Raw genomic sequence first — 27481 nt, forward strand, 5'->3', positions numbered from 1 at the left:
TGTGATCGCGACTTGCTTGCCGCCGTGATTGCCGGGTGGCTGGTTCCGGTGGCCGTCGGCCCATGTGACCATGATGCGTTTTCCTGTCAGAGGCGAACTTTCTGGCAGCCAGCGGGCTGCCCGAGCGCGGTAAATCGAAGTATGCCGTGATGCCGCTCATAAAAGATGAAGGGTTCAAGTGAAGACTGGGTGCATTGCATTGTCTCTTTGGCTCTTCTCTTTCACTTTGCTGCGTTTAACTCTAGATCATGCACCTTCAACGTACAGCCTTTGTCAAAAGTAAAGAGCCCGCGGGGGGTTCGCTTCTAAACCATGTAGTCGGGCTCTTGTAGCATCCGTAGAAGCCGTGACCTTTAGAGGGGTGAGGAGACGAGTATCATCTCACCTTCAAGAGATATGGAACGCTGGCGATACATAGCGGGCCTCGTGGCATGACCGAGAAGCAAACCGCTTGGGCTCTGTGCCCCTGGCAAAGGGTGTACAGCCGGCCAAATCTTTAGCTGGCGTGCTTGACGGCCGCGTTTTCCGTGCTCCTGCAGCTTATGACGGAGCAAACTTGCGAAAATATCAAATCTAAGCACAGCCTCACTAAGTCCGTGCTTAATATTGAGCTTTCGGTAAGTTTGCTTCGTCGCAAAATGCAGGACCGCAGAAAAAGCGGCCGTCGCGCACGCCAGCTAAAGATTTGGCCGGCGGTACATAGCGTGATAAGCGGCCGGGCGCGGCCACTGTTGGTACACCATTACAGCAGTCGTGTGCACAAGGTCGGGTCCAAGAAGGCCATGGCTCATTCCTAGTCTTCCTTAGGTAGCACGAATCTGTTCCATGCGCGGAAAAAAAAAAGGGAGGTGACGGAGAGGCTTCCACGAGAATTTGTCTCCTCTATATTTGGTGGAGCGCCTTGCACATGCACGTGACCATTGCCACAGACTCGGTGCGTTTGTTCTGGCAAGATCGCAGAGATCATCTGAACATTTAGATATTCAGGTGATCTGAGCGTTATGGCGATTTTCGCTGTCCATAACGTTTCTTTATTGCCGTCCAACTATAGCGCGCTGTTCCCTAACTCCTTTATAAAACATATGCCTCCGCATGCGCTTCTTCAGTCTATCTTATGAAGGGCAGGCCATGTAATTGAGCCAATAGGTAGTCCCTTCTCACATCCCCAACTTGTAGCTGGCGCTTTCCAAATACGATGAAGACGACCCTGTGCCGGCGCTCCTCTTGTCCTGTCGGTGAGCTGCAGTTGCAACGCCAGGACGTCGGCGAACGACACAGCTGGTTCTAAAAACCGCTCTACGCTCCCTGCGACGAGCTAACTTCCAGATGCCGAAGGCTCCGCTGTCAGTGGTCGCACTTTCCGGTGCGGCAGGCTTCGTGGTACACGCGGTGGGCCTCGTGCACCCCATTGTCGGCCGCGTATTTGATGAGTTTCTTGGCCTCCCTGCAACAGAAGCGATTCGGTAAATGCAAGATGAAACGTCTCGGCATCGCTCCAGGGTGTAGAGCAGTCAGACCCATGCTAAGTGGTCTACTTAGCACACTCAAATCACTGCGCCCTCTTCGGAGCTGTTATCTGTAAATAGGGCCGGGCTATGCGTGTTATCGCGTGACATGATCATTTCGAGTGAGATACGTCTCGGGCGAGGTTCAGTAGTGTATGCATCTAACGGGGCATATGCCTCTGTCAGTGTCCTGTCGCAAGTCTAGTACAGAAGAAACCCATAAACTAAACTGAGGGCTGTTATTTCTCAGAAGCTATTTACGGAAAACTGTATGGCAAGCCATCACGGGTACTTAACGTTCTTGCCATCACCTCTTTGATAAAAGCTCTGTTTTGCTCAAAACCTTCCAGTAACACAGGCGAGACGTATTAAGTGCTTACAACGGCGCACACATGCTCGAGTAAACAGCCTTACCCTTTCTGCACATCGGTCGGAAAGCCTTGCATGTGGCCTACGGCCAAGTTGTACGCCGAGTGAGCATGCCCTTGATCGGCTGACTTCCTGCGGCAGTACCAAGTGAACCACTCAGAAAACGTGCAACCGCTTTCCCAGTATCACGGCACTGAAGCGGACGAGCATGCCAAGCACTTGGCGGCGAGATTCGTCAAAACTGTATCAATGAAGAAAGGATGTACGTAATTCTGTAGCTACGTATGGTGGCAGGCATTCGGCTGGGGTGTCCACTTTCGATGTAGACGTCATCGCCTGTTACATATTTAAAAGGCTGTGCGCTAAAAAGACGTTCACAGGAAAAAGGAGACGAAAGGGGCCTAAACAAGCGCTTTCACTCAAGGGATCTCTACGTAATTCGCTGAAATTAGCCAATGGGTCTGAAGGTGTATACGCTTAAAATCAGACTACTGACACGCGCTAAAAAAACAATAACAAGGTTTCGCTAATCCTGCTGCTAACTGAGGACGCATATTACATCGTGTCCTGAGATGCGCTGTTGACGCTGCTTGAGTCCACTGAGTTGTATAAAAATGTCGTGTGCGACAGTGTCCCGTATAGCAGAGCTCATTGGCGCAATTCATGCATGTACAGTCTGCGTCACCCTTTTGTCGAGCGCTCGAGCAGTCTGTACCACGCAGTCAAAAGTGAAGTCACAAAACAGTCTTTGGTTTGCAGGCAAATTGCTTGCGTCCGCCTTGCTTGCAGGTTCATGAGGCTCTACTTCCGTGCTAGCGCAGCCTTTAAAAGTGAGGTACTACGGCGAGGTATCGACTTTTATGCAGGGGAGGGCACCGCTCAAGCGCTCAACGCAAGTGTGACGCATAATGTAACCTGTCGATGCTTGTTTCATAAGGCTTGTAGCAAAACATAATGATATATGTACTCTTCGCAGTTTCTAAAGTACAGTGCTACTAGTGTTGGGAGTCAAAATGTCAAGCAGATCGCGAGGAGGAGAAAGAGAGGGAAAAAAAACTTATTCTAGGCCAGAACTAGGGCCCCGTGAAAAAGTGCGCTGGTAGTCGAACGTTCAGCTTGCCAGCCTGGGCCCGTTTATTAAAACGGGCGCGCCCACAGCCTTTCGGCTCGGTGGAACTCAACTGACTCTATGCCAGCAGTGAGCAAACGGCCACTGGCCTCATTGTCTTACCGGAACCAATAGAAGGCCATGCTGCTGTTCTTGGATACACCGCTTCCTGCGAAAGAAAAGCGTATGGTCAGAACAGTGATTGCGAGCCAATGTGCTTTCAGGAGCAGCCCCACGAGGCGAGTGGCGATTGTGCGAGAACAAAGTGTGATATATCTACTGCAAGGCTGTAACGCTGTAACGCAAGCCAAGCATTACTGGTATACCTGACCGTTTGGAGCTAGGTGCGTCATTTGTATCAGTTGTTCGCGCGGAAGGTTTATGACTTTGTTGCGTGGCTTTGTGTCTCACCGTGCTGGTGCTCTGTAACGCCAGAGCTTAATTGCGTCGGTACTTGCTTTTTGTCTACGAAAGTAAGTACGTCTTTTGCACGACCGGCCGGGATAATATACCGACTCCTCTCCTTTTGATCCTATTCCACTCTTATCGTCCCCCGCACTGAGTGGAAGATTCGGAGATATCGGAGGCGTGGCATCGCTTGAAACTGTGAAGAAAGACAAAACCAAAAGGGAAATTATTGGAACGGCACTGTTGTGTTGCCCTGGCCAGAATCCTTCTACCCTTGTCTTGGCAAGTGCATAGCTGAAGCTTGAGCGTCAGGCTGATATGGGTGTCTCTGAAATATATCGCGTGCCTGCACAGTTCTCCCCAAGGAAAGAGACATAAAAGAGGTAAGGCAGGGAGGTTGGAGGCGAGGGGTGACCTACGAAAGGTAGGTCACAGTGATATGGCTCTACGATTGAGATTTGCCAAAAAAAAAAAAAAAACTAAATGTGCTCCTATGGTGCCTCAAAGCAGACAGCTGAGGTGGTTGTTTGCTTGTATGACGTGATGAGACGTAAAGCCAGCGCTGATAAGCGGAAAACGAAAAACCGGGATAGGTGCTCCACAAACACCTGATGCCATTTGAAGTTTCTGCTGTCCTTTCTATTAACTGACGAAACACCAGGCGGCGCTCAACGCGAGAAAACCAGCGAAAGCACTTCCAAGACAAAAAATGACGCGAAAGGTTAAAAACAAAAGACGGAAAATCAGACTCTGGCCGCAGTTATTCAGTTTATTTTGCATGCTTTTACGGCTATAGGATCGCCAGATAATCTCTTTCTTGGCTGGAAAGCGTCGGAGAAAGCTCAACGATGCAGTGGTCTTTTTCATTTAAAATGGAATATTCCTCGAATATCTCTCTCGGCTAGATTGAGTTCCAAGCCTGCGCAGGTCAAGGATACCGACAAAAGCTTGCTTGCAATGTAACGGAGGCGAGCAGTTAGCCAAATGACAGCGCCCGAACCGCTGCGCAGACGCTGTCGCAAGCGGTCACCGATACAACCACAATTTCCCAATGGTTTTCTATACACTTACGCCACAATTCCTTGTCGCAGCTTGTGCAGGAAAATTCTGACCAAACCAAAATAATTTTCCCAGGCAAATACTATTGTGGTGCACCAATTCCTCGAGGGACATTATGGCACCACAGTTTCCCCAATGACGCCACAGTATCCCTGTAGTCACGTCAGGGGCTCAATGCAATGCTCAATGCCTCAGGTGTGCGAAACAACGCAATCGAAGCAGCACACTCGCAGCAGCAGCCTGTAGCTGTGTCTTTGTCGCACCAACTCTCGCGCCGCCTCAAGAAGGTAACCGAAATGCGGCGCTTCAGTAGCACTCTGAAGCCTGTTTAAGTAGGACGACAGCAAGTGCCCAGTTGTGAATGACGCCAAGAAACAGAGTCCTTGCACGAAAAAGCACGCCCGCGCGCCATATGTTGCCTGCAAGGCGGTAGTCGTCAGCACTATTCTGTGGAAATATACTCCATCGGCCAGACCTGGCGCTGTATCGATAATTGCCTGCGACAGCGTAGCGCAGTTCGAGTAGACTGGCGATTGTCGCCGTTGCCTGAGCAGACCAGCTTTTAACAGCACGCATGCCCGGCGCGGGCTTGGAACACAGTACATCCATGAGATATATTCGGGGCGTATGGGATTTTACTGGAAAATACAACTGTGTCAGTGAGCCCATTCCGACGGTTTCCAGCAAAGCAATAGATGATCTAAAGCCATCCTTGTCTGGAGATGGTGCCGTGGAGGTGCACAGAATAATTTCGGCCCAGTGTAATTTTTTTTCGCCTTTTTTGCTTTTGGCGTCTTGTTTGTCTCGGGGTTTCATTCTCTGTTATTTCTCGCGTTCAGCGCCGTCTAATGTTTCGTCGATTAATCTCAATGGTAATGAGAACTTCAATTGACGTCCAGCATTCGTCCGCGTCTCGTTCACTCAAAAACGCCCGTGTGTTTTGCGATGCCAGTACACTTTAAGGGACCCCAGGTGGTCTATAAATTAATATCAAAAAGCTCGAAAGGGTGCCGAGAAAGGCGGTTCGCTTCATTTTAGAATAACTTCTCCCGCACCTCAGTAACAGAACTTTCAAAACGAGTCAATTTCCCTGCACTAACAGAGCGTAATCGAGTTTCGCGACTAAAATTCATGTATCAGCTTGTAAATTGACATAACAACGTTAACGTATCTGATATAATTAGATTTTGTTCTGGATATGCCACAATGCAGAGGCGTCAAGTAACAATGATACTGTTGTGTCCCCTTATTGCTTTTGTGTGTGTGCGCCCCCGCATCCTCCTCCTAACGACCACTCGCATCCTCCTCCTAACGACCACTCGCATCCTCCTCCTAACGACCACTTGCCCCTCGTCGCACGCTGTCGCCAGATGCCCCCCCCCCCATGGTGCGCCCCCGCATCCTCCTCCTGTTTTGGGAAGCCACTCCCTCCCGTGGACGCTTCTCCGCTCCCTCCTTTCTTCGGGCGACCAGCGTCGACTCCTCCTAACGACCACTTGCCCCTCGTCGCACGCTGTCGCCAGATGCCCCCCCCCCCATGGTGCGCCCCCGCATCCTCCTCCTGTTTTGGGAAGCCACTCCCTCCCGTGGACGCTTCTCCGCTCCCTCCTTTCTTCGGGCGGCCAGTTCGGCTCCTGCCTCGGTCGACGCTGGTCGCACCCTCATCGGCTTTAAATAAACGAAGTCTTAAAGTACCGTGTGCGTCTTTCGCTGCATTCAACACAGCGACCGGACACGACAGATACCATTCCGAGTAAAAAAAAACAAAAACTTTTAAATATTCTTTTTTTTCCTAGGACCGTAATTGAATGGAATAATTCACTAATATCGAAGTTACTCAGCCTTCCTTTTCTTCATTTGCTGCTAATCTCTGTTGATTTTGTTAGCTAAAATATGCCTTTTACTCTTATGCGACGTTTTATTGAATAACAGCGTTGCTTGTGCTGTCATCTAAGCTATGTACTTTGTTTTCCATTTATTTTGTTGCGTGCGTTTATGTACTGACATGTTGTATTTCCACCCTACTTAAATCCCTTTCCTAGATTTCAGTATGTACAAATAAAAATAAAAAAAGCGCCGCTGAAGGTTTCAGTGCCTTTCTGTGTTGTTGGGACTAGATTTTGTAAAGTTGTTACGATGAAACAGCAAGAACCCGGCACTGTGCTCACACGTCTGTGGGTCGTTCACCATACTGTTTGGCTTAGAAGTTTGCGCCCGCTTGCAAGAATTTTGCGAAGATGCGTATTTTAGTGATTATTGGCAAGTTTTGAGCGAGTGGTTTGCATGCTCACTTCTGTTTCCCTGCGCGAGCAGCTCATCGCGTTGTAGGACAGTGTTGAAGCCGAAGGAAATTTACCGGCACGTGGTGGAATATGGGGCAAACATTGATAGGGAGTGCTCGAAGTGTGATTATTAGTTTGTGTACGCATACAGGTTGTCCTTGATGCACGCGCGAGTAAAACAAATAAGGAAACGAGGATTCTAGACAAAAAATCCGCCAGTCTAAGTGCCAGCAACAATGACTTCTAGTAGTCATTACAGTTATTAGTCCTCACTAATCGATCAAAACTAATTAACCAACATTATTCACTCAGTATAGGGATGTCGCTGTGAAAGTATAAATGGGAGAGTTGAGGATCGCCTGAGCGGTATGTGTGCAGACGCGTCTCACATGCTTCTTTTCATCGTCAAAAAAGAAAAGCGTTAAAGGCGAAAAAAATTATTAGACCTAAGCTTACCGGCTCCGCATTAATCAGCGAGAGCTGATTGGCATTAGCGGCCGAGAGGTCTGAAATGGCAGGCCCATACTGACATTTCACAGGTGACTGCCCCGTATCACAGGCCCGGTTGGGCCTCTATACGCTCACGTGCATACCCGGCCTTCTTCCGCTTGCGGTCTTCAGTTCGATCGCGCTCCCGGCACACTTCAGGGACACTAGGGCCTACTTGCGCGAAGCAAATAGTCTACTTCCCAGAGTTGTCTTATTCACAGTCTAAACCCTCCGTTACTTTTGAGGAAAGAAAAGGCGCATAACTGGCTCACTTGGTCAGTGGACACCTCAATCGCGCTGTGAGGTGGCGGGGGTGTCCACCTACAAATTGAGGCAGTTATGCGCCTTTCCTTTTCTCAAAACCAGCGGAGGGTTTAGACTCTACTGGTTTTGAGGAAAGAAAAGGTGCATAACATGTCTCCCTGGGTCAGTGGACACCTCAATCGCGCTGTAGCAACTAAATTGCTTCTACTAAATGGATTGTACAAAGCTATTACACCTTTCGCTGTAAAATGGAAGCCCGCAGCTTTTGAACGGTTTGCACTAGGTGTAGGTGCCTAGTTTGGGACCCCAGTGGTGGTGGCCGCCTCCCGGGAGCGCCCGACTAAGGCTTGTTGGGCCTGTAGTCGTAGCCGAGCAGGACCGCCCCCCAGTCCTCCTGTGTTGGGTGGGGGGGGGGGGGAATAGCTTTCGCTGTAAAACGGAAGCCCGTAGCTTTTGAACGGTTTGAACATCGCGTTGCGAGCCGCGATCAACGCGTACTGCGCGGAGAGGACGGATCCGCCAAGGCCGAGTGACGCGGAGGCTCACCCTGCAGGTACTTGTGCGCCACGACGTGCTGGGCGTGGGCGTGTCCCGCGTGGGCGTACGCGTGGTTCAAGTGGAAGTGCACGGCCTCCCGGTGGTAGTAGCCCACGTACACGAGCAGGAATACGGCCACTGTCGCCGACACCTGCATCATTGGAAATACAAAAAAAAAGGAGGAAAAGCGAAACGGCAGTTAATTAAACATAGCCGCGCCGGTATTCAAGCGAACTGGCAATTGTGCCGCAGTGTCTTGTGACTTCTTTCAAGCGAAGGCCAATAGGGGCCCTTCTTCAGGCCTCCCTGATGAAACAAGGCTGCGCACCCCAGTCGTCGTGATTATACGCTAACAACAGACTCCGCATGTAAATGTGCTGCAGGTTGCTTCGTGTAACCTGAGCTACGAGTTCGAAAACAAAACAAAAAGAGGAATATAAAATGACGCAGCTGTGCTGGCGGTCGCGTAACATCACCGGGGTTAATCCTTTTTCATTCACTATAATATATACTTACTCGAAATGCACTTCGATCTTAAAACAGCGAGAGATATGCGAAACGTTTCAGTAAGGCAGTTCTAGAACATCAAAAGAAACCACAAATGTCACGAGGTAAACGACAGCAGGTTCCATGCGAAGGCGTTTCTTGTGCCTTGACAAAAGCGTCCGAAATCCGAAACGTCTGCGGCAGGAGCACGTGCTCTCTGGCTCTCCCCTGTCCCTAATTCCACGGCAACAGCCAGAAGCCAGATTCAATACGCCATCTCGAGACGCCCGACCTTCCAGGACATAGGCAGTTGAACAAATGACACCTACAGTCATCACCATCATCATTACACTAGCTACCCCCACTGGAGAGCAAATGCCTCTTCGACATCCCTCCAGCCAACCATCTCCCGGGCCATTTGCGGCCGCGTGATCTCCGCAAACTTCCTAATCTCACCTGCCCACCTGACTACAGCTGTGGGCTGAACAACAGCGACTTCGAGCGCTGTCTTGGCGCTTACATCACCCAGAAATTACCGCGATAAAGAACAAAGAGTAGAGGCAGTACTGGTGCACGATTTCCTGCCGCCTGAACCCCGACTTGGAGTGAATGTGCAGCTATTCAGGAATAAGGGGACGTTGCTTAAGGCGAGAAGCCACCCTCAAGAGGGAGCCTCAAACTTTGGTGTATCTCAATTCTTCGCATGGAGCATGTAATCACGATGCGCACCACCCTCAAAGGACTATAGACACCAAATTTTTGCTTGCATGTTTTCTTCTTTCAAACAATGCGTTAGATATTCGCATACATGGAGCACCCTGTGGTATTCGTGTACGACAGCTAAATAATTTATAATTCAATTTCTTCTTTACGCCATTTCGGTTTCGATTTTATCCGTCAAACGATGACTGTGACGAGTAGCTTGTGTTGAGTTCGCATGAGGGATAAAAATAAATCGGCTGTATAATTGCTGACAGGTCATTTTTTGTCATTTCAGGTCTTGGAAGAGGCTCGCTTCATTGTAGCAGTTAATTAAAACTACAGATCAGCGATTATATTACAGTTTCGGTAGTGAATCACGTGGCCAAAACATCAACTTGACGTTACAGTCGTCGTTCGGTCGATGAAACCGAAATAGCATGAGAGAAGAAACTCAGTTATAAATTATTTAGCGATTTTAGGCAAATGCCACCCGGTAATCCATGCATTCTAATGTCTGACGCACCGTTTGACAGTAGAAAACGCGCAATAAAATTAGCCGTCTATAGTCCTTTAAAACAACCTTCGGCCAATATAGTGTGCCACAGTAGATTGTACGATAGACTGTAAACCGTTGGTCACTTGAGGGATAACAGCACAGACGTATGCGAGAAGTGCGTGAGAAGAAGCGCGTTTGATAACCAGCGTAAGTTGAACGAACAGAGAACAGGATTCACGAGCTCTCATCAGTTCTCCTCGTCATGTTGTACAAAGGCAGTGTCATCGTAATACGTGATACCACTCTTAGGTAGAAAAAATGCCTTCGCAAGATCTTACGGCTTAAATTAACACCTGACGCTGTAAAACAAATTGGGTTAGCCAGAACCCTGTGGAACTCGACGGTTCCGTAATGGCGTCGCAGGGGGTTAGAAAAACCTCCTCTCCGCACTTTACCCTCCTTATTCAATAACAAGTTGAACCATTTGCAGCTCTTCGAAAGAAGCAGAGAGTGTGTTTCTTTCAAACGCGCTGTTCTCGTAAGCACAGTCAACGACGTTCCGGGCAAGGCTTGCGAACTCTCGCAGAATCGTCCTGGCTCTCGTGAGGTCTCACATTCTCTACGCAAGGTGGTGTCAGCGGCCACCAGGTAACGAAGCACGGAAATCATGCATCGGCGGTCAAGCGGACATACAAGCCGACAACCTGTTGACTATAAAACCGGCACTCAAACAACTGAATCGGAAGTATATTCTTTTGTTGTTGTTTTTGCCAGGATCGCGAGATACGATATGAACACAACAGGCCGAAATGCTGTAAACGAATGTGCAGTACAGCTATGAACCAGCTTAGAGTAGACTGTATATGTATCTCTGCCCTTCAGCCCGTTATACTCAGTTTCATGGGCCGGGGTCTTTTATTTTGCTTTATTTTTTTTTTCAGTCCAACCGTAGAATTTGTCTGTGCACTTTCATTATAGTCAGTCTATAGTAAACACAACATTTCGTCAGTCCTGGCGTCCTATCGCATCCCGCAGATACCCAACACTTTCTATAAAACCATGGTGTGCCGATATAAGCCCCTAACTATATTGTTCAACAGACCGCCTCAAAAAGCATCCTGCAGCAAAAAAATCACTGTACATCAACACCACCGCCTAACTACCTTCGGCCAAGGCCGTGCCATGTTGGAAACTGTATATAGGATACAGCGCCTCGCACGTCATACCGATCACTGACTGTCGATCAATACGGCGCCATGGACCCCGCATCACCATCATTCCTATATATCTTAAAAGATGGACCCGAAATGGGATCCTGCATGCCGCGGAGCCAAAACTTGTCAAGACACCACCTCATGGCACCCATTGCACCCCCCGCCAGAAAGTCCGCTATCTCACCCTAATCCCCGAGTGGCTTTGGCGTTCGGCTGCTGGTCCTAGTGTCGCAACTTTAATCCTGGCCCCGGCCGCCCGGTTTCGATGCAAGCGAAATATAAAAACGCCCATGTGCTGTGCAATGTCAACACACGTTAAAGAACCCCATTCGTCCTAAACTAATCTAGAGCCCTTCATTTCGGCGTCCCTCATAGCCTGTATGTGTCGCGCTTCGGTGCGTTAAAACCCACAAGTTACATTTTTTTTAAACAGAAAAATTTCATTTTTCCACTGACTACGACAGCAAACAAACTACCATATCTCAGTAGACGAGGGGGGCACGACTATCCTATATGAGCCATGGCCTCTGAGACTGGCGACCGAGGCAGAGTTTGTTTAACCAGCCTGAGTCCTGCCACGTCGCCCAAACTTGGAGGCCATGTGTGCGCATTATAAACGCTGCCACACGAACGGAGCGCGTCGCCGAGCTGAAGCCTCCATCCAGCGCGCTGTGCGTCGTCGGTGGACTACGGCGGGCCTTATTCGGATTTAGTACAAGTTATTCGAAAAGTATTAGAAAACTTGAGAACATAGGTATTCGATTTCGTTCGAATATGGGTTTGGAATATGGAACAGTAGATTACTTGATTCGCTATAAGAGCCACTAACTGTCACCGTGTGAGCATGGGAACATGAAGTTTCCATTTTGTAGTGGAACGCTTGCAGCGCCATGACAGCGCACTTTTTTGCGGGCACTCGACCTATGTTTCTAAAAAGACTAAATTATTTACTTGAAATAGAACGGTCTATGCAAATACGAGGCTGTGTTTCCTATTGTGGGAATCCTGGCTTGTGTAGCTGCTGAAGGACGACGTGAGTAAACGTCTCCTTGGTGAACTCGGAGGCCTATTTCTTTGCGGCGAATCGCTCTCCTCCCAGCGGAGGTTGAGTGCGCCGCATCGATGTCCCAGGGTGTGTGTGGTGACGGCTGATCGGGCCCCTTGGCTCGCGCGAAGCCCGAACCCGCGGTGGTTGGTGGCCTGTGTCCATTCAGAAACCCACACTATTTATAAATAACACTGTGGAGCACGCATGACTATAAAAGGCACATTGCGCGAATATTTTTGTGCAATACTGTCTCTGTCATTACAGGTCTTATTAAATTACGGCATGCGTGTATGTCGACATCGTGCTTTGTTATCAACCGACCTGGGGGGGGGGGGGGGGGGGGGGGTATAATGGTTTCGTTCCGATTCCATTTCATTCTCGTGTTTTTTTTTCTTCACTTTGATTGCCCAGTGCCCTGGCTCTCGCTAGAATCAATCACAAAAACGGGCGGTGGGCAAAAATCGAATAGAATAGGCAGAAAATAATTATAGCATAGCGCCCTTACATTCATCACATGACTTCTATTCACTGCTTACGAACAAACTGAGGGCACAGGACGCAGTTAATTGCTTCGAGAAGACAATGCGTGGAAAAAGGTGACCTCATTGCTCTCGCTGTCCACCTCATGCACGATTAGAAATCTATTACTCATATTTACATATACCAGATGATCAATGAAATTTATGAGCACGAAAAAACGCAATACAGCGTAGACTTATCATTCAAAACTCAAGCGACAATGACTTTCGTAGCTGCTTCGTGCGAAACAGCAGCATGACAAATTGACAATCGCGGTGCCATGTTTCTAAATGCTAAAAATTGCGCTTGTTTCGTCATTCTACCCGTTGTACAATAATCTTCATGGCCGCGGTGTCAATGATTTTACTCTCCAAAGCGCGCGTCGACCTCTTGCCGCTTCGCTTCCATATCGGCCATTTTCTAAAGCCAGTAGTGACGGCGCCAAGGGAAGGCGAGCGCCACCCCAAAAATTTGCCTTGCCAGAGAAATATCTGCCGCGCTTCGTTCAGATCCTGACAGGAAGGACGTTTCATAATGCAGATCGTGTAGGGCTCCCTGGCTGCGGGCCCACTTCATTTTCTCAGTTTATTTTATTTTAATGAAAAGTAATGACACAGACTGAGTATGCGTACCCGATATTTTCCCCGCCCCCTCCGTTTCTATTACTTCTCCGCGCTGCCCCATCACGAATGTCCTGGCACCGTCCCTGAACGTCAGGCAGCGATTTCTTCCTTTCTGTCGTTTAAACCTTTACACCCTAGAGAAAAGGGACTGTTTGGCTCACACAAGGTTACCACCATCGACAGAATAGCGTCAGTTTATCACGAAATTCTAAAACAAGCGCGATTCTCCGGGAGCAGTCCTTTCTATAACGCCGACATATTGGATAAATAACGGCTCCCTCTATATGAAAATCGCCAATAACTTGTAATACGAGGGAGATGAGCAATCCATGAAAGGGGCGCCCAGTGAAGAATTGGGGGCCACTGGTGTGAAAACATATGTGTCTGGTGTCGGCTTGTTGTCCAACGAACGATAGCACTTCGCGTTTTGGCCCGGCATGCATGCATGGGTGTCGGTATGCGACTATCAAGCATCATTTAGGTGCGTGGCTCTCGCCTTCTCTGCGCGACACCGACTTAGCAATGCGAACCGCGCGAAGAACACTGCGTGGGTGCAGTCTGTTTGCTGATTGGTTGGTTTGTTTATGGGGTTTAACGTCCCAAAGCGACTAAGGCTATGAGAGACGCCGTAGTGGAGGGCTCCGGAAATTTCGACCACCTGGGGTTCTTTTGTTCTTTTACGTGCACTGACATCGCACAGTACACGGGCCTCTAGAATTTCTCCTCCAAAGAAATTCAACCGCCGCGGCCGGGATCGAACCCGCGACTTTCGGGTCAGCAGCCGAGCACCATAACTAGAGATGTGAAGGCCTGAAAAAAACACTGCAATTTTGGAAAAAAACCGGTTTCTTTCGTTTTTTTCAGACGACAAAAAATGGAAAGAAACATCGAAAATTTCACAATGCAATTTCAAGGTTTTATGATTTCTTGCTTTCAGTTTCGGTTTTTGTTTTTGCTTTGAAAACCATAAGAGTGTGCATGGTTGAACGATTGGAGAGCAGTCGTCATGGCCGGTGCCAGGTAGTGCTTTTAAAACGTTCGTGCTGCGAGTACGCAGGTTGGAGGCCAGGTCACATATAATAACCAGGCTTGACTTAAAAACACACTAATACTTGAACTCACGGCTGAAGCAGAACAAAATGGCTGCAAATTCTACAGCTTGACACACACGGCATAAAGATATCTAGTGAAGCAGCGCAACGGCACAAGGCCAAGGGAAGAAGAGGACAAACACAGCGCTGAGTTTGTCCTCTTCTTCCCTTGGCCTCGTGCCGTTGCGCTGCTTCACTAGATATGTCAGACCAACTTGCCCACCAGTTCATGTTGTACGGCATAAAGAACATAGGCTGCTGTGCACGTAAGCGGTTCTAGCCAAATACAAGCCTAGCTTCTTGATTTCCAACGTAGCAGAGTACAGGACATCAGCAGGAATTTGGTCCAGGACAAGGGTCTGGGACTCAGCGAAGCACGTGGCCCCATCTACCTGGTGGCAAGGCCTTTGCACCAACCAGCCGCTAACTCCTCTGACTTGCCGACTGCTGCAGATACCACCATCATCCGCCAGCTGCGAACGAAACTGGTCGGGTTTCGGAAACGTGCGAACAAGGATTCGCAACAGGCTTTCAGGGGAACGCGTTTGAAAGCTCGTGTATGTGCAGTCGAACCCAGCTGTGGACACAACTTCAATCCATGGTGCGCGTAGTGCCGCATCCAGCGACAGTGACTCTGAATCCGATATGGAGTGACTTATAGATCAGTTTTCATGTTCCCTTTCTCGGTGCAATAGAACAAGAAGTTCGTTCCACACATACGATATTTATATCTCCATATTCGCCTGAAGTGCAAATCATTATTTATCTTCTCGGTGCAATAGAACAAGAAGTTCGTTTCACAGTATGACATCTATAACTGCATAATCGACTGAACTTCGGAGTATTATTATTGATCGTTGTGCTGTTGCAAGTAAATCTGTTTTTGTCACGTTTTGCGAAATTTCCAATTTTTCATGAAAAAACCCTGAAAAGAATGGTTTTTTTTCATGCCATTCAAAATTTCTTGAAATTTTACATCTCTAACCATAACCACTGAGCCACCGAGGCGGCCAGTCTGTTTGCGAAACCAGCAGGTGATGCATGGTATTTTGTTTTGGGGTCTTGTTTTGCTTATAAAAGCTCCGTTTTCGGTGCGGTCTCTTTGTCGTGAAAATGCTGTAGCCTATCGGTACAGTCTTCACTATCTCTTCAAGACCTGTTCACTCTGGTTTTATATTCATGGCTCGACAAGGTACTCGAAGCAATCCATAAATCACTTATCCCGCTGATATAATTACGGGGTTTGCAGCGGTTGTAGACCAGTGCGCCGACAGAGACCGCATTGTAAACGAACAACCTCTGAAGCTAGCCCTAATTTTCTTTAGGTGTATGATACATTCTTACCACGCGCGAGAGGCTCATGCGCTCGAAACGAAGACCTTGAGTGCCTTGGCGAACACGTGCCCATACCCGATGTGCGTCACGCCGCGCGTCCGGCCGCATAATCGCTATTGCCCGCCGGAGTCGAAGGCTGCTGTCGGGCGGGACCTTTTGCTCCGTTCACCTGAGACGCGGCGATAACGGCGCGACCCCGGAGTGGGGCCCGGAGCCTCCGGCCGTGGCCCACCGCTGCAATTATCGCCGACCGCGGCCCGCTTCAGCCGTGTCCGGCGCCCATTTGCAGGCGGTACACGCGGCGCTCCGAGGAGACGCATGGCCGCCGCGGGCCCATCGGCCCGATCACACGCCGCAGCCTTGCGCACGCCACAAACACGGTCGCGGCTGGCATGCCATTTCTTGCGCCGCGGCCTCCGAGTAGTGAAAGTATGCGCGGACGCGCGCGCAGCCGTGAGGCGAAAGCACGGAGCGCCACTGCACGGAGAACTGCATGACGCGGGTCAAAGTCACTGCCTCTGGGACCGTTCTCTTTACAGACAAGGACTGCTGCCCGATCAGGTGGCCGTGAGACGAGTAACCTAAATGCACGTTGTTACGTGCATTATTACAGCGTGACGCGCGTAGAGTTGTCATTCTCTTGAACCAAAAACGGCGCTGTAGTAATCGTTGAGATCCAACATTCCGTAGGCGTAAACGTGACCCCGTCACACGTGTCACTCGCAAACAGAATCTGCTCAGTTTGTCGACGGTAGAAGTTTTCGCCGAGTCTGCGTGAAAAGTTAATACAATGCAACACTGCGCAAGTAACCACGCATACGCGAGGTTGATTTTTGGAAACAAACGAAATCTCAGGTCCAGCTTTCTCGAACATCACTTTTAATCGGGACGCAACTGTGAAATATCGTAAGATCCTGTTATGAGCATATTGGTGGAAATGGTCCAATCTACCGATGCGTAGCAAAATCTTGGTTTTAAAGTTTGTCCTGCGGTCTTAACCCATTAGTTAATACTGCCATAGAAAATCAATAGGGTGAATTTATACCGTTATGAACACATTGATGAGAACGGTCTAATCTTCCGATGCGTAGCAAAATCTTGCTTTTAAACTTCGCCCTGCGTTGTTCTCCCAGAAAAGGCTGCAAGTCATCAGTGTACACTACTGCGTATACGTAGTGCTTGAAAGAGTTAACGCGTGCTCATCGTCACGCTCAATGTAACAGCGGTTATAACAATAGTCCTCGTGGAGGTGGCCGACGGCAGCTGACGAGACGGAGCCGCCGCGGTGGCTCAGTGGCTATGGTGCTCGGCTGCTGGCCCGAAAGACGTGGGTTCGATCCCGGCCGCGGCGGCTGGATTTCTTTGGAGGAGAAATTCTAGAGGCCCGTGTACTGTGCGATGTCAGTGCACGTTAAAGAACCCCAGGTGGTCGAAATTTCCGGAGCCCTCCACTACGGCGTCTCTCATAGCCTTAGTCGCTTTGGGACGTTAAACCCCATAAACCAAAACCAAAAACCTGACGAGACGGCGGGCGACTCGATCGTGAGCCAGACTCTGGCTCCGGAGTTGGCCCTTCTCTCCAGCCGCCTTCCCTCTTTTTTAAAAGGTTGCACATGCGAAGCAAGAATAGTGTGATAACGTGATAACATGCCGATATGGCTATTCTGTGTAGCGTGCTGCTGCCACGTGCCCAAAGATCACCAGGTGTGTTATCGTGTTTGATCATGTGACGTTCGACGCCCTTTCCCACTCGACTATATATGTAACCTGTTCTTGTCCGCTTTTTTTCAATAAACGTTTGCCTCCGGCTGTGATGCGTGCTATGCGAACATTACAAATAGAAAACGGAAACTGTCCTGCGATTTGTCGAACAGATAAGCAACGTTCACGACTTGAAGTGGAATAGTAATTCACACTAGTCTTCGAAAGCAGATGTAGGTATGGACGCTGGCGTTTTATTTTTATTTATTTTTTTTTGCGATAATCCGCGATGTTGTGCGCACTGCAGCCGTGGATTATGTATGAGCAGATACTCGCCTCTGATTGTACTTGCCGCTAAAGGCGTGTGCACGTGTAAAAAAAAAAATGAAAATTGCTTCTTTAGGAAATGAAATGGCGATGTAACTGTCTCACTTCTCGGTGGACACCTCAACCACGCCGTAAAGGAAAGGAATAAGATTGGAGTGAAAGAAGACAAAGAAGAGAATGGGGTGCCGTAATGGAGGGTCCCGGAATAATTTCGACCATTTGGGGTCTTTAACGTGCGCCGACGTTGCAGAGCGCACGTGTCAAAGAAGGGCCCACAACGTAGTCACGGCTCGGTTGCTTGCATTAGTTTTCCGATACGCTTCCACATTTCGGAATTCTTATAGGAACAGTCTATTATTGCGGAGGAGGCAATCCGTCGTTCTCACTACAGATTTTAATGTGTGGTCTAAGGAGGAGGACCTCTCCCGCACCACTCTACTTTATCACGGGTGAGGGAGGCATTCGATTGTAAATTAACAGAAAGCGGCTTGGTACCCAGAAGTGATTTTTGTAAGAAATATTCTAAAGATGAATCGTTCTCACTACAGCCATGTTGACGGTTGTGGCGGCGGCATTTCGATGGATCGCAGGATGCTTGAAAAACCATTTATGCTCCTAGATTCTAAACGCCGCCATAAATACCAGCATGCAGTCAAAGCTGATCCACGGAGCCAAGCTGAATGACGCCGCCGCGGTGGCTCAGTGGTTATGGCACTCAGATGCTGACCCGAACGACGCGGGTTCGATCCGAATTTCGATGGAGGCGAAATTCCAGAGGCCCGTGTACTGTGCACTGCCAGTGCACGTTAAAGAACCCCAGATGGTCGGAATTTCCAGAGCCCTCCACTACGGCGTCCCTCATAGTCTGAGTCGCTTTGGGACGTTAAACCCCCGTAAACCATAAACCAAGCTGAATGTATTCCTCGAAACTCGCTGCGCTCATCTCATAGCAAACGATCGCCTTTGGAAGTCGGCCATTATAGTGTGCTACTGAAAGTTATACATTCGGGCCTGGTCAGAGCCGGTCGTAAGCGATGCTCTGCAACTCACGAATGTCTTTACAAAAAACGAACACAGGTAACTTCCATGCGAGTGCAGCGTCTCGAATGTCTGTCTTTTTGGGATTTTAACCACGAATTATCTTTTTCTTCACAGTGTTTGTTTTAATTAGCTGCAACTAGATTTTTATTGCAAGAGGAGACATGAATAGGAGAGTTGAGGTGCTCGTTAATTAAGATACGTTTAGAAAGACGCCAACAGTATTTGAGGTCGCGCTAGGCATATGGGGATGTCACTATTTTTGTTACGGCTTTTTTATGAGAAAAAAAAATTATTTGAGGTATTTTTTTAGACACTAGACAGTTTAGAAGAAAATATAAGAAAAAACAGCCACGTACCGCCAGTGCGATCCGAACCTACGAGCTCCGCATGTCATACGATGCTCTAGCTACCAACTGAACTACGGCGGCTGCTGTCACTTTCAAAGGTATTTATGTAAGTTTAGGGCAACCTTGAGAGTGTTCACAAGTGCCGTACCAAGATATAGCGGTTGACGGGGTACCTTTTGTTACACCGCATGTGGCACGTGTAGCATGACACAAAAGAAGTGAGAAACGGCAACTGACCTTTGGCATTAAGACTGCCAGAACCGAGTCCCTCGCTATGCTATGAGCAAACATGAATAGGGTAGTTGTGCCGGGGCTTGTTACGTTCCGGAAAAAGCCAAGTCTTCAAAGCCATGAAAGGCAAAGAGGAATGCTACTATCTTTCACCATTTTTATTACGTCTTTTGTTGATGAGAAAACATTATTTGGGGAATTATTCTAGATACCAGATAATGGATCGCATTCCCATGTTCCTCACTCAATTATTGCTTCTGCGTACAGGCAATCGTTAAGCATGGCAATACACGAAGCACCGATATAACGTCGATTTGCAGTCCCCTGGCGAGAAACAGAACTATGGGTGTAAAAGTAATACTCGAGTTAGGTCTAATTGGTGCTCGGTATCTGTCTCTTTTCCGTTTTCGCGAAATGTGTGGGGCGCCTGCTTTTCAGCAATTTTACAAAATGATGCAGCATTTTCTAATTTCTCTGACACTGAGAAAAGGACAGTCGTAATTTTTTGTACCCTTTTTTACACGACATAACATGCACAAAATAGGTCCGCGCTGAAAAAAAGCAGCAAAGGCACATCGCCGCTGTTCTCGCCCTGCCTTGTCCACAGAAGATTGTTTACACTTTACAAATCTTCTTTGTTCTCTATGTTCTCTTTTTAATTAAACTTCCTGAAAGGCAACTAATTTCACTAGATTAACCTCACGGCCATTCCTTCACTTAACGTATCCCCTTTTTAACACGGAACCGATACAATATGATCAGCATTAAATGTATTTTAAAGCTTGAATGTTTCGAAAGCTGTGAGAGGCACTAAAGCAGCTTACTTCTTTGTTCAACGCTGAAAGTATTAAATATATGAGCTGAAGATGACGTTCACTTTTTTTTTGCTTTCCAACAAAGAAACAAAAAGAATAAAAATAAAAAAAAACAAATATTACTTCAGCTGATAAATTGATGCTTGTTGGGCGAGTTGGTTGTAATTCATAACTGCTAAACGGAACTTTTTTGAGCTTGTAAACAACGAAGGGTGGCTTTGAAGAACCAGAGCGACTCATTTCAGCGAAGAACCAGCGGCAATGCGACGCACTGGCGAATTTATAAACATGGGGTTTTCATTTTAGAAAGAGGAATGGAAGTATACTGAAATTAGCACACCACACGGCTCCCGCTTGTCGGGGTGAGTGTTGATCGACTCCCACAGTGGCTGGGATTTTTTTCTATGCTCGCAGGAGGAATGAATTCAGATGTCTGTGATATTGCTCGTGGTATTACAGACTCAAATGAGCAAAGGCATGATCGAACTCGGCAAAACTGGTTTACAGTGCAATTCGTTCTGAAGGGGAAGCTATATGCGAACACGAGGCGAAGGCCTCGACAGGCGTGGCCTTATCGCGCGCTCGCGAGTCAACCGCACAAGTTTGGAATGTGAACGCGTTGTGAGGCAGTATATACAGACATTCAACAAGCATGACTACAGAAATTCAATCAGATGAACGTCTTGCAGTACTTAGCCGGCACCGGCCAACCGTCACCGGTTGGTAAACGGCTGACGTGCAAGCGGAGAAAAAAGGGAAACACATATAAGCACGGTGCCTTCATGCATTCAATAATCCCTTGACTATAGGAAGAAAAAAGGCGTTAGCGGCCGAACAACATCAGGAACGAGGTCGTTTGGCTGCTGTGCGCCTGTGGTTGTCGTAGAAGTTAGAAGAAAAAGATAAAACGAACCGTTAGCCCCCAGAGTGGGTATGTGCCATTCTGTCGTAGGCTACAACAACAACATTTGCCTCTACATGAAATTAAAATGTTGCTCGCTTCTTGCTTGCACAAGGAAAATACCGTCACATTGCCGAGCATGCAACTCAACTCACCCCAGTGAGCCAGAAGTAAGTGAGACGCGCAGTGTAATAGGCGCATGTGCAGTATGGATATGCACCATCGTCGCACTCATGCGCGTGCACTTGAAGCTGTGCGCATGCGTGCACGGTTGGCATAACACCAGGTGCTCGAATCAGCAGCTGATCAGCTGAAGGTTGCTGGGTCAGCTACCAGACTAACGAAGTAACGCGTACTTGATTATTGTGTATGGCATCACCCATTACCTCACGCTAATGTAAGCAGAGAAGGAGCTAGCAAACACGTAGCGGCTACTAATACCGACAGCCCCGTAAAATAAATTAAAAAAAAAAAACGTTCTGGTCCGTCACAGATGCAGATAAGAACCCAAGTATTTTCTATTTGCGTACAGAGACTCGCGTGGACCGAGGTGTATCCATGATGAATTCTAATAAAATTTAGTCGCACAGTGTCGTTATAAACACATTACGAAAAGCAACTGTATTTTGTTACACTTGTCATGGAAGCTATATTACTCAATATAATGTCGCTGTGTGGGTGACGCTGTCCATAAAAAATAGAAAACGATAGGCTGCTGGTAATTTGGCAAGCTTAGTGGTAATTAAACATCATAGCTGGACTAACTAAATTAAGATCTACGCGTCGAAATAAATTGTGTGAGGACTCTTCGAGACGAATGCAGCTTGAAATGCCTTGGTTGTGTTCCGGCTTTTAATTTATTTTAACAGAGTTGCACCGTTGTCGTTAAGAAGCACATAAATATTATTTCATTCGATAAAACAACAAGCTTAATTAAAGCGATGACAGGATGAGCACATGCATCCTGACACAGAAGGTGCCGCTCACGAGCATCAATTAAGCGACTAACGCAGCACCATTTTCGCTTTGACAGAGAAAAGAAGATTCGTGCAAGGTAAGAATAGCTGCACAATGCCTTATTCGGCAAAGAAAAGCAAAAAAAAAAGGCAGTGAAGAAAGGCTTATTTTGTGCTTGCCGCTGCAAAAAAGCGCGCTCAGCGGTGACGGTCGCCATGGCAACGAGAAACTTTGTGGCCGACAACAAGCCGCGCTCGTTCATGGCACCAACAGAAAGTGAATTCAAAGACGTCTCCACGAGAACGCATGCATACTGCAAAGAGAAAAGGAAGAGGTTGATTTCGCGTAGAACCGGGATTACGCAGGTATACTCATGGAATCGCGCGACGCTCTTGCGCGAAAGCTTGCTGCACAGTGAACACGACTTGGCAATGCTCTCAGCGCTTTGCACATAGTTTTCGATTAGTTGTAAACAGAGCTTTTCTGCTAGGACATATTAGGCAGAAATTATCGCTGGCATTTTTTTTTCTTACGTCAATAACGAGGCGCGTAACAAGGATCATTCAAGAGAGGGCGCGAAATCTGGCCCGAAAAGCAACTGATGCGGGTGCAGCTTTCTGTACGCACCTCAAGGGCGATTACCAGCCACCCGTCTGGCTTTCGGCGCCGTGCGAGTCGGACTTTGCCTCCAAACGGCAGTGCTTCGGCGCCCTCATTTTCCTTGGCGATGTTGCGCTTCCCCTGCTTGGACCTGCGCCGCGCTCCTGTCATGCTGACTTCGCCGCGCTCTTCGAAAGCGCCGACAGTCGAACGCCTGGTGGCGGCGCTGCGAGATGGCGCCACGGGCGCTCAGCGGCAAATCGAAAATGGCGGCTGGTGGCGTAGCGGCAGTAGCTGCGCGAAGTTGTGGATAAGCAGTCGCTGATCTTCCTCATAGTAACCTTGTCCTAGAAGAGCGGCGGCGCCTACCTCTCGCGCGTCCGAAGCTCCATCGCATCTCGTCTAGCGGCGGTGCTGCGGAGACGGCGGCTCGGCAGAAAATTCAAGCGGTGACGCGGCCTCGCTAGCATCATGAACGAAGCTGACAGCCCGGCGGCCAAGCGTCCCATCTTTGACGCTTCCAGATTTCCCTTGGGGGACGCCAAGATCTTGCCAGGTCAGTGGCCACTAGCTGGGAGAGGAAGAACGGAAGAGATTGCTAAATACGTTAGACGCTCGTCTTTCTTTTTTCCTGTGATCGGTGCCGAGGTCAGTGTCGCCGCTTTGACTGAATTTTCGAGAAAGAAAAAAAAGTTACTCCTCGAATGGTGCGTTTGGGAAAGTCCCGCGGCGCTGTCACTGTCACCGGTACACATTTAGCAGCTTGTTGCGTGCCCGCTGTCTAAGTTGGCCGCGGCCACGTAATGGGAGTGAACGGGTCGAAGCTTGCATTTCTGACGACGAGGTTTTTTTTTTTTTTTTTGATACCTGAACGATCGAAGTGGATGAGTGTTGACGCCGGATCACGCATTCGCGGCTGAGAGCTTTTATCGCCCACAGCATGCATGGTGCGTTAGGAACGAAAAAACTTAATCGGTGCGCGTTTGTCGAAGTTGCTGTTATTAACACGAAGCTGCTCGGGGAGAAAAAGGCTGATTACTTTCTAAAGTTACCGCTGCTCTATTTACGTGTAGCTTTATCCTGGGGCATCCTGTTCAGTTTACGAATTTATCAAAACCGCTTTCATGTCATGTTCAGCAAGCAGAAATGAAGCGTAATGATGGAAGTATTAATGAGGAGCAGGAGAAATTCGTAGTAAATAAATAGCAGAAAATTAAATTGTAATATGCTGGAGAACTAGTCAGAAAGCTGTAACGCGCTGAAAGTTGGGTGTATTTTGTATTTTGCGTGCACACAGGCGAACTGTAAGGCGTTATCCTGGTCACATATTTGTTTAAAGTTTTGGATTGCGTGCTATAGCTTTCTTTCGTGGCATCACCTTTTTGTTCTGTTGAGCTTGACGGAAAGACTGACAAAAAAAAAAAAAAACGGGTGGGGGGTCCAACTACATGTACACCGACTTTGTGAACTGGCGTCATCGTTTGACTAATTCATTAAGAGAAGTGGCTCAAGCCAGCATAGATGTTTTTTTTTGTGTGTAAGGCTGTTTTATTAATTGCGCGTATGCATGACAGCCAAGTGTTCATGCTTCTCAGAAGTAAAAGAAAAATAAACAAATGCTGCAGAATACAGTAGAATTTGTCTTTTTCTCTAAGGCATTGGGTTGTCCAGATTAACTCTGTGGGTCCTTAGGTCTAGGGCTGAGTGAGGTTAACGCAGATCTAGGTTAGCATGTTGGGTAGCGCATGGGCCATGACGGCAGTCCTGTTCAACGCTCCGGTTAACGCGATATCTGCTTTGTAGCCTGTGCAGGTGTTTGTCTACCGATGAACTCTGCACTTACATGTTTTCGGGATTTTTACATGCTTACAGGATTTTTTAGACCCAAACTGGGTGCAGTACACGAAAGCCATTTTTGCACGTGGACTAATTGCGGCCAGGCGGACGCGCCCTAGGAGGATAATTTTCATCGTAACTAAAGTCAATTAATGAACTTTTCAGTTACTGCAGTTAGCTTGCATGCTGATATTGGGGACTTAGGGTTGGCCGTATTCCTAGACTATACCTTCTGGCAGAACTCTCGTTGAACGCTCGAATTCCGAGGTATACGTCTCTAAATTTCGAACTCAATCCGTGTAATTACGCATGCGAGGCGGTGACGATCGGCGCAAAACTCCTCCCTCGTGGGACGCAGCTGTTGCGCATGGTATTTCGTTTGCCAGCGGCGAAGAGTAATAGGTGAAGCTGTTAAGTGTTTCCATTTCACACTCGCCTACCGAAGTTGGATGCGCTGCAGCTGCGTCGCACCAGGGAGGAGTTTTGCGGCGATCGTCACCGCTTTGAATGCGCAATTACAGAGATATAGTCGGAAATTTGGAGCCAAATCTCTTGGAGTACGTAGCCCGTTTGCCAAAACTAACCGAGATACGCGGTTTGCTTCCCAGCCGTATTGTGGAGCCCTTACGGCACTCCGACGGGCCAAAAGGTCCCGAAAGGTGAGGACCAAGGTTCTGAAGCGAGACCCTTTGATCGGTAACTTTTGGCAAAGACTGTAGGTGCTACGGGAACTCTATCAAATGGCACAGTTTTGAAATACAACCGCGTTTATATTTCCAGTACAAGCATGCAGGCTAAATTGCAGGTACTAAAAGGCTTATAATGAATTTTGTTTGATTCAACTAAAGCTGCCTACCTCTACCAAACTAGTGGCGACCAAGCTCCATCTCATTATATTCATGTTTGAAGGACATGGCCATCACATTTGTGTCGTATGGACTCTGGGCTACAATGATGCCGGCACAGAGAATCAATCACGAAGCAGCCAGGGCGCGTCTACTTACTTTCGCTCCTCCGCCAGACCTTGTTGACGAGGGCATCCCGTATGTGGCTCCCGAAGCTCCATCAGATCAGAACAACATTGCCAGCCTACGTTTTCGATTAAATCACCTCAGGAACGCAAGTTGTCGTCGTCTTCATGATCAGGGCTTTTTCGATGACACCACCAAGCTCTCCCGGGTGGAATGAGACTTTTTTAGCAAGCCTTGTGCTAATGCTGCTTACGCCCCCCGCATTCTCCACAAATGGCTCTTGCCCCATCGCCCACGGTCGTCGTCGTCGATCCGACATGACCGCACGTTACTCAAATATTCGTACTCTTATCTTAATTGTAAACTAGACCTCTTTAACCTAATATTGCACTGCTCCTTCTGTGATCAAGTCAGGGACGCCTTGGCTACCAAGCATGTCATACCCACAGATGCCAATGTCTTTAATCAACTGTTTTGTTTCGGCCAGCACCATATTAAAAAAGACCTTGCTGCTTATGGTAGACGGAAGCGGCCTTGTACGAGCAGTGCGAGGCGGGGCTCCTCACCCCACTTAGGGGGTTACTGCTACCCTCTTTCCGACTTGTACCACTGTTAATTTCACGTAGCGATTCACCGCCTTCCCCATTCATTCAAAGTTCATTCATTCATTTGAAGACCCCAGATCGACGACGACAGTTATCTCGTTTTGTGTCTGCCAAAAAAAAACGGCTTTCGTGTGCTTGTCATTTTTTAAAAATATATCTCAGATCTAATTTCGAACATCCTTTATAGCCCGTTTCACAGCGTCCGTGATCACTGAGCACTTTTGTGCCCACTGTACTCTCTGCCGCTTTCTTCTGTAATCCTCTCCTATTTCGTGAATTTCAGTCCAAATGGTTTCTCTCTGTGTCTCTCCCTCTAATTCTCTTTCGTCGTCTGAGGAGGTATACACGCTACAACGCACGGTATGATAGTTGCTCAGTGCTGTATAGCTCGTTGGGTATTCTGATAGTCACCACCCATGCTCCCATGCGATGTGCATTCAGTGCGGCATATCTTCTTGTGTGCACTGGCGTCCGGCTTTTTGTACACTATTTCTGTATGTCAGTATTGTGGTGAGCGTTGATGTGATCCAGATATGATCTCTGACCACCTAGCTGGCTCGCTCATCGCTGCGTAGAGTTAAAGCTTGTGTCGGTACTGTGGTGTCTAAAGTGTTGCCATTAACGGCAGCTAACCATTAGCGCCGTTAACAGCGATATGCGATGCGCTAAATGACGGAGGAGAAAATACTTCAGTCGCTTCAACAGGTGTAGATCAGCTTCGTTCGTGCCTAACTGTATACCTGCGTCGATAAGGCTCTACGCTGTTTCCGTCAACGCTCATAAGCACACGCTGCTTCTTTTGTCAAAATCAATTATGCTGTTACCCTTTTCTGTTTTTCTTTGTTCGCATTTTTTGAAGAGAAAGCTCCACTACGCTAGGTAAATCCAGTTTCGCGGTGGCCCCAAGTTTCACCCTCAAATGACCTTGAGCTTCGAAAACAAAGGAAATGCGCATATAACTGGCCCCCTCGGACAGTGGACACTTTAGTTGCGCTTTAAACTACGAAACGGAATGAGCGGGAGCTTCGAAAGCAAAGGAAAAGCGCATAACTATCCCCTTGGAACAGTGGACACCTCAGTCGTGCTTTAAGCTACGTGGGGGTAGTGACAGATGTACGCTGCATGCGTTGCCATTGACAACGTTATGGCATAAACGCGGCGCTGAAGCTGTATATGCCGTCGGCGTTCATTGTGTTCATTGGCGCTGGCGTTGACAACGTTTTAGACTCAGATGATTTGAAGGAAAGGAAGTGCGCATAACTGGCTCCCTGGGTCAGTGGACGCCTCAATCGCGCTTTGAGGTACGTGGGTGGTAAGAGATGTGGGCTGCATGCGTTAGCGCTGACAGCGTTGTGGCAGGCACGCGGCACTGCAATAATAGGCCGCAGCGTTCATTGGGTGAGCAAACTCTCGTGATCAACCATTAACTGCCACCTGCAAGGGTGGCAGGGTGGGCGCGCTGCCTATCCAGTGTCCGGAATCAGCTTCGCCGAGCACCTACAGGCCTACAGACAGGCCAGAAAGACATACCCCACACCTCACAAAACTCTAGAGAAGGAAGAAGAACACACCCTTTGCCGACTTAACACCAATGGTGCCCCTCACTGTACAAGC

General features: G+C 48.3%; 2 protein-coding genes across 3 annotated transcripts in view; one reads left to right on the plus strand and one right to left on the minus strand.

Annotated features, from left to right (window-relative positions):
- Positions 1-934: 934 nt before the first annotated feature.
- On the minus strand, positions 935-22626 carry LOC149351605 (uncharacterized). The gene is made up of 5 exons (XM_089577065.1): positions 22483-22626; positions 8031-8172; positions 3106-3151; positions 1920-2006; positions 935-1444 (listed from the first exon to the last, which is right to left on the minus strand). The coding sequence occupies exons 1-5, from the start codon at positions 22624-22626 to the stop codon at positions 1345-1347; spliced, it is 519 nt and encodes a 172-aa protein (XP_089433191.1). The 3' UTR covers positions 935-1344.
- A 96-nt stretch (positions 22627-22722) lies between these two features.
- Positions 22723-27481, plus strand: part of LPCAT (lysophosphatidylcholine acyltransferase) — a 100256-nt gene continuing 95497 nt past the window's right edge. For both annotated transcript variants that reach the window (XM_089580930.1, XM_089580929.1), the window contains exon 1: positions 22723-23011. In XM_089580930.1, the coding sequence (XP_089437056.1) occupies positions 22927-23011 (85 nt within the window). In that variant the 5' untranslated portion in view covers positions 22723-22926. The remainder of the gene's footprint in view (positions 23012-27481) is intronic.

This window comes from Amblyomma mixtum, chromosome 3, assembly GCF_055824585.1.
Source record: "Amblyomma mixtum isolate Tamu chromosome 3, ASM5582458v1, whole genome shotgun sequence".
Lineage (NCBI taxonomy): Eukaryota > Metazoa > Arthropoda > Arachnida > Ixodida > Ixodidae > Amblyomma > Amblyomma mixtum.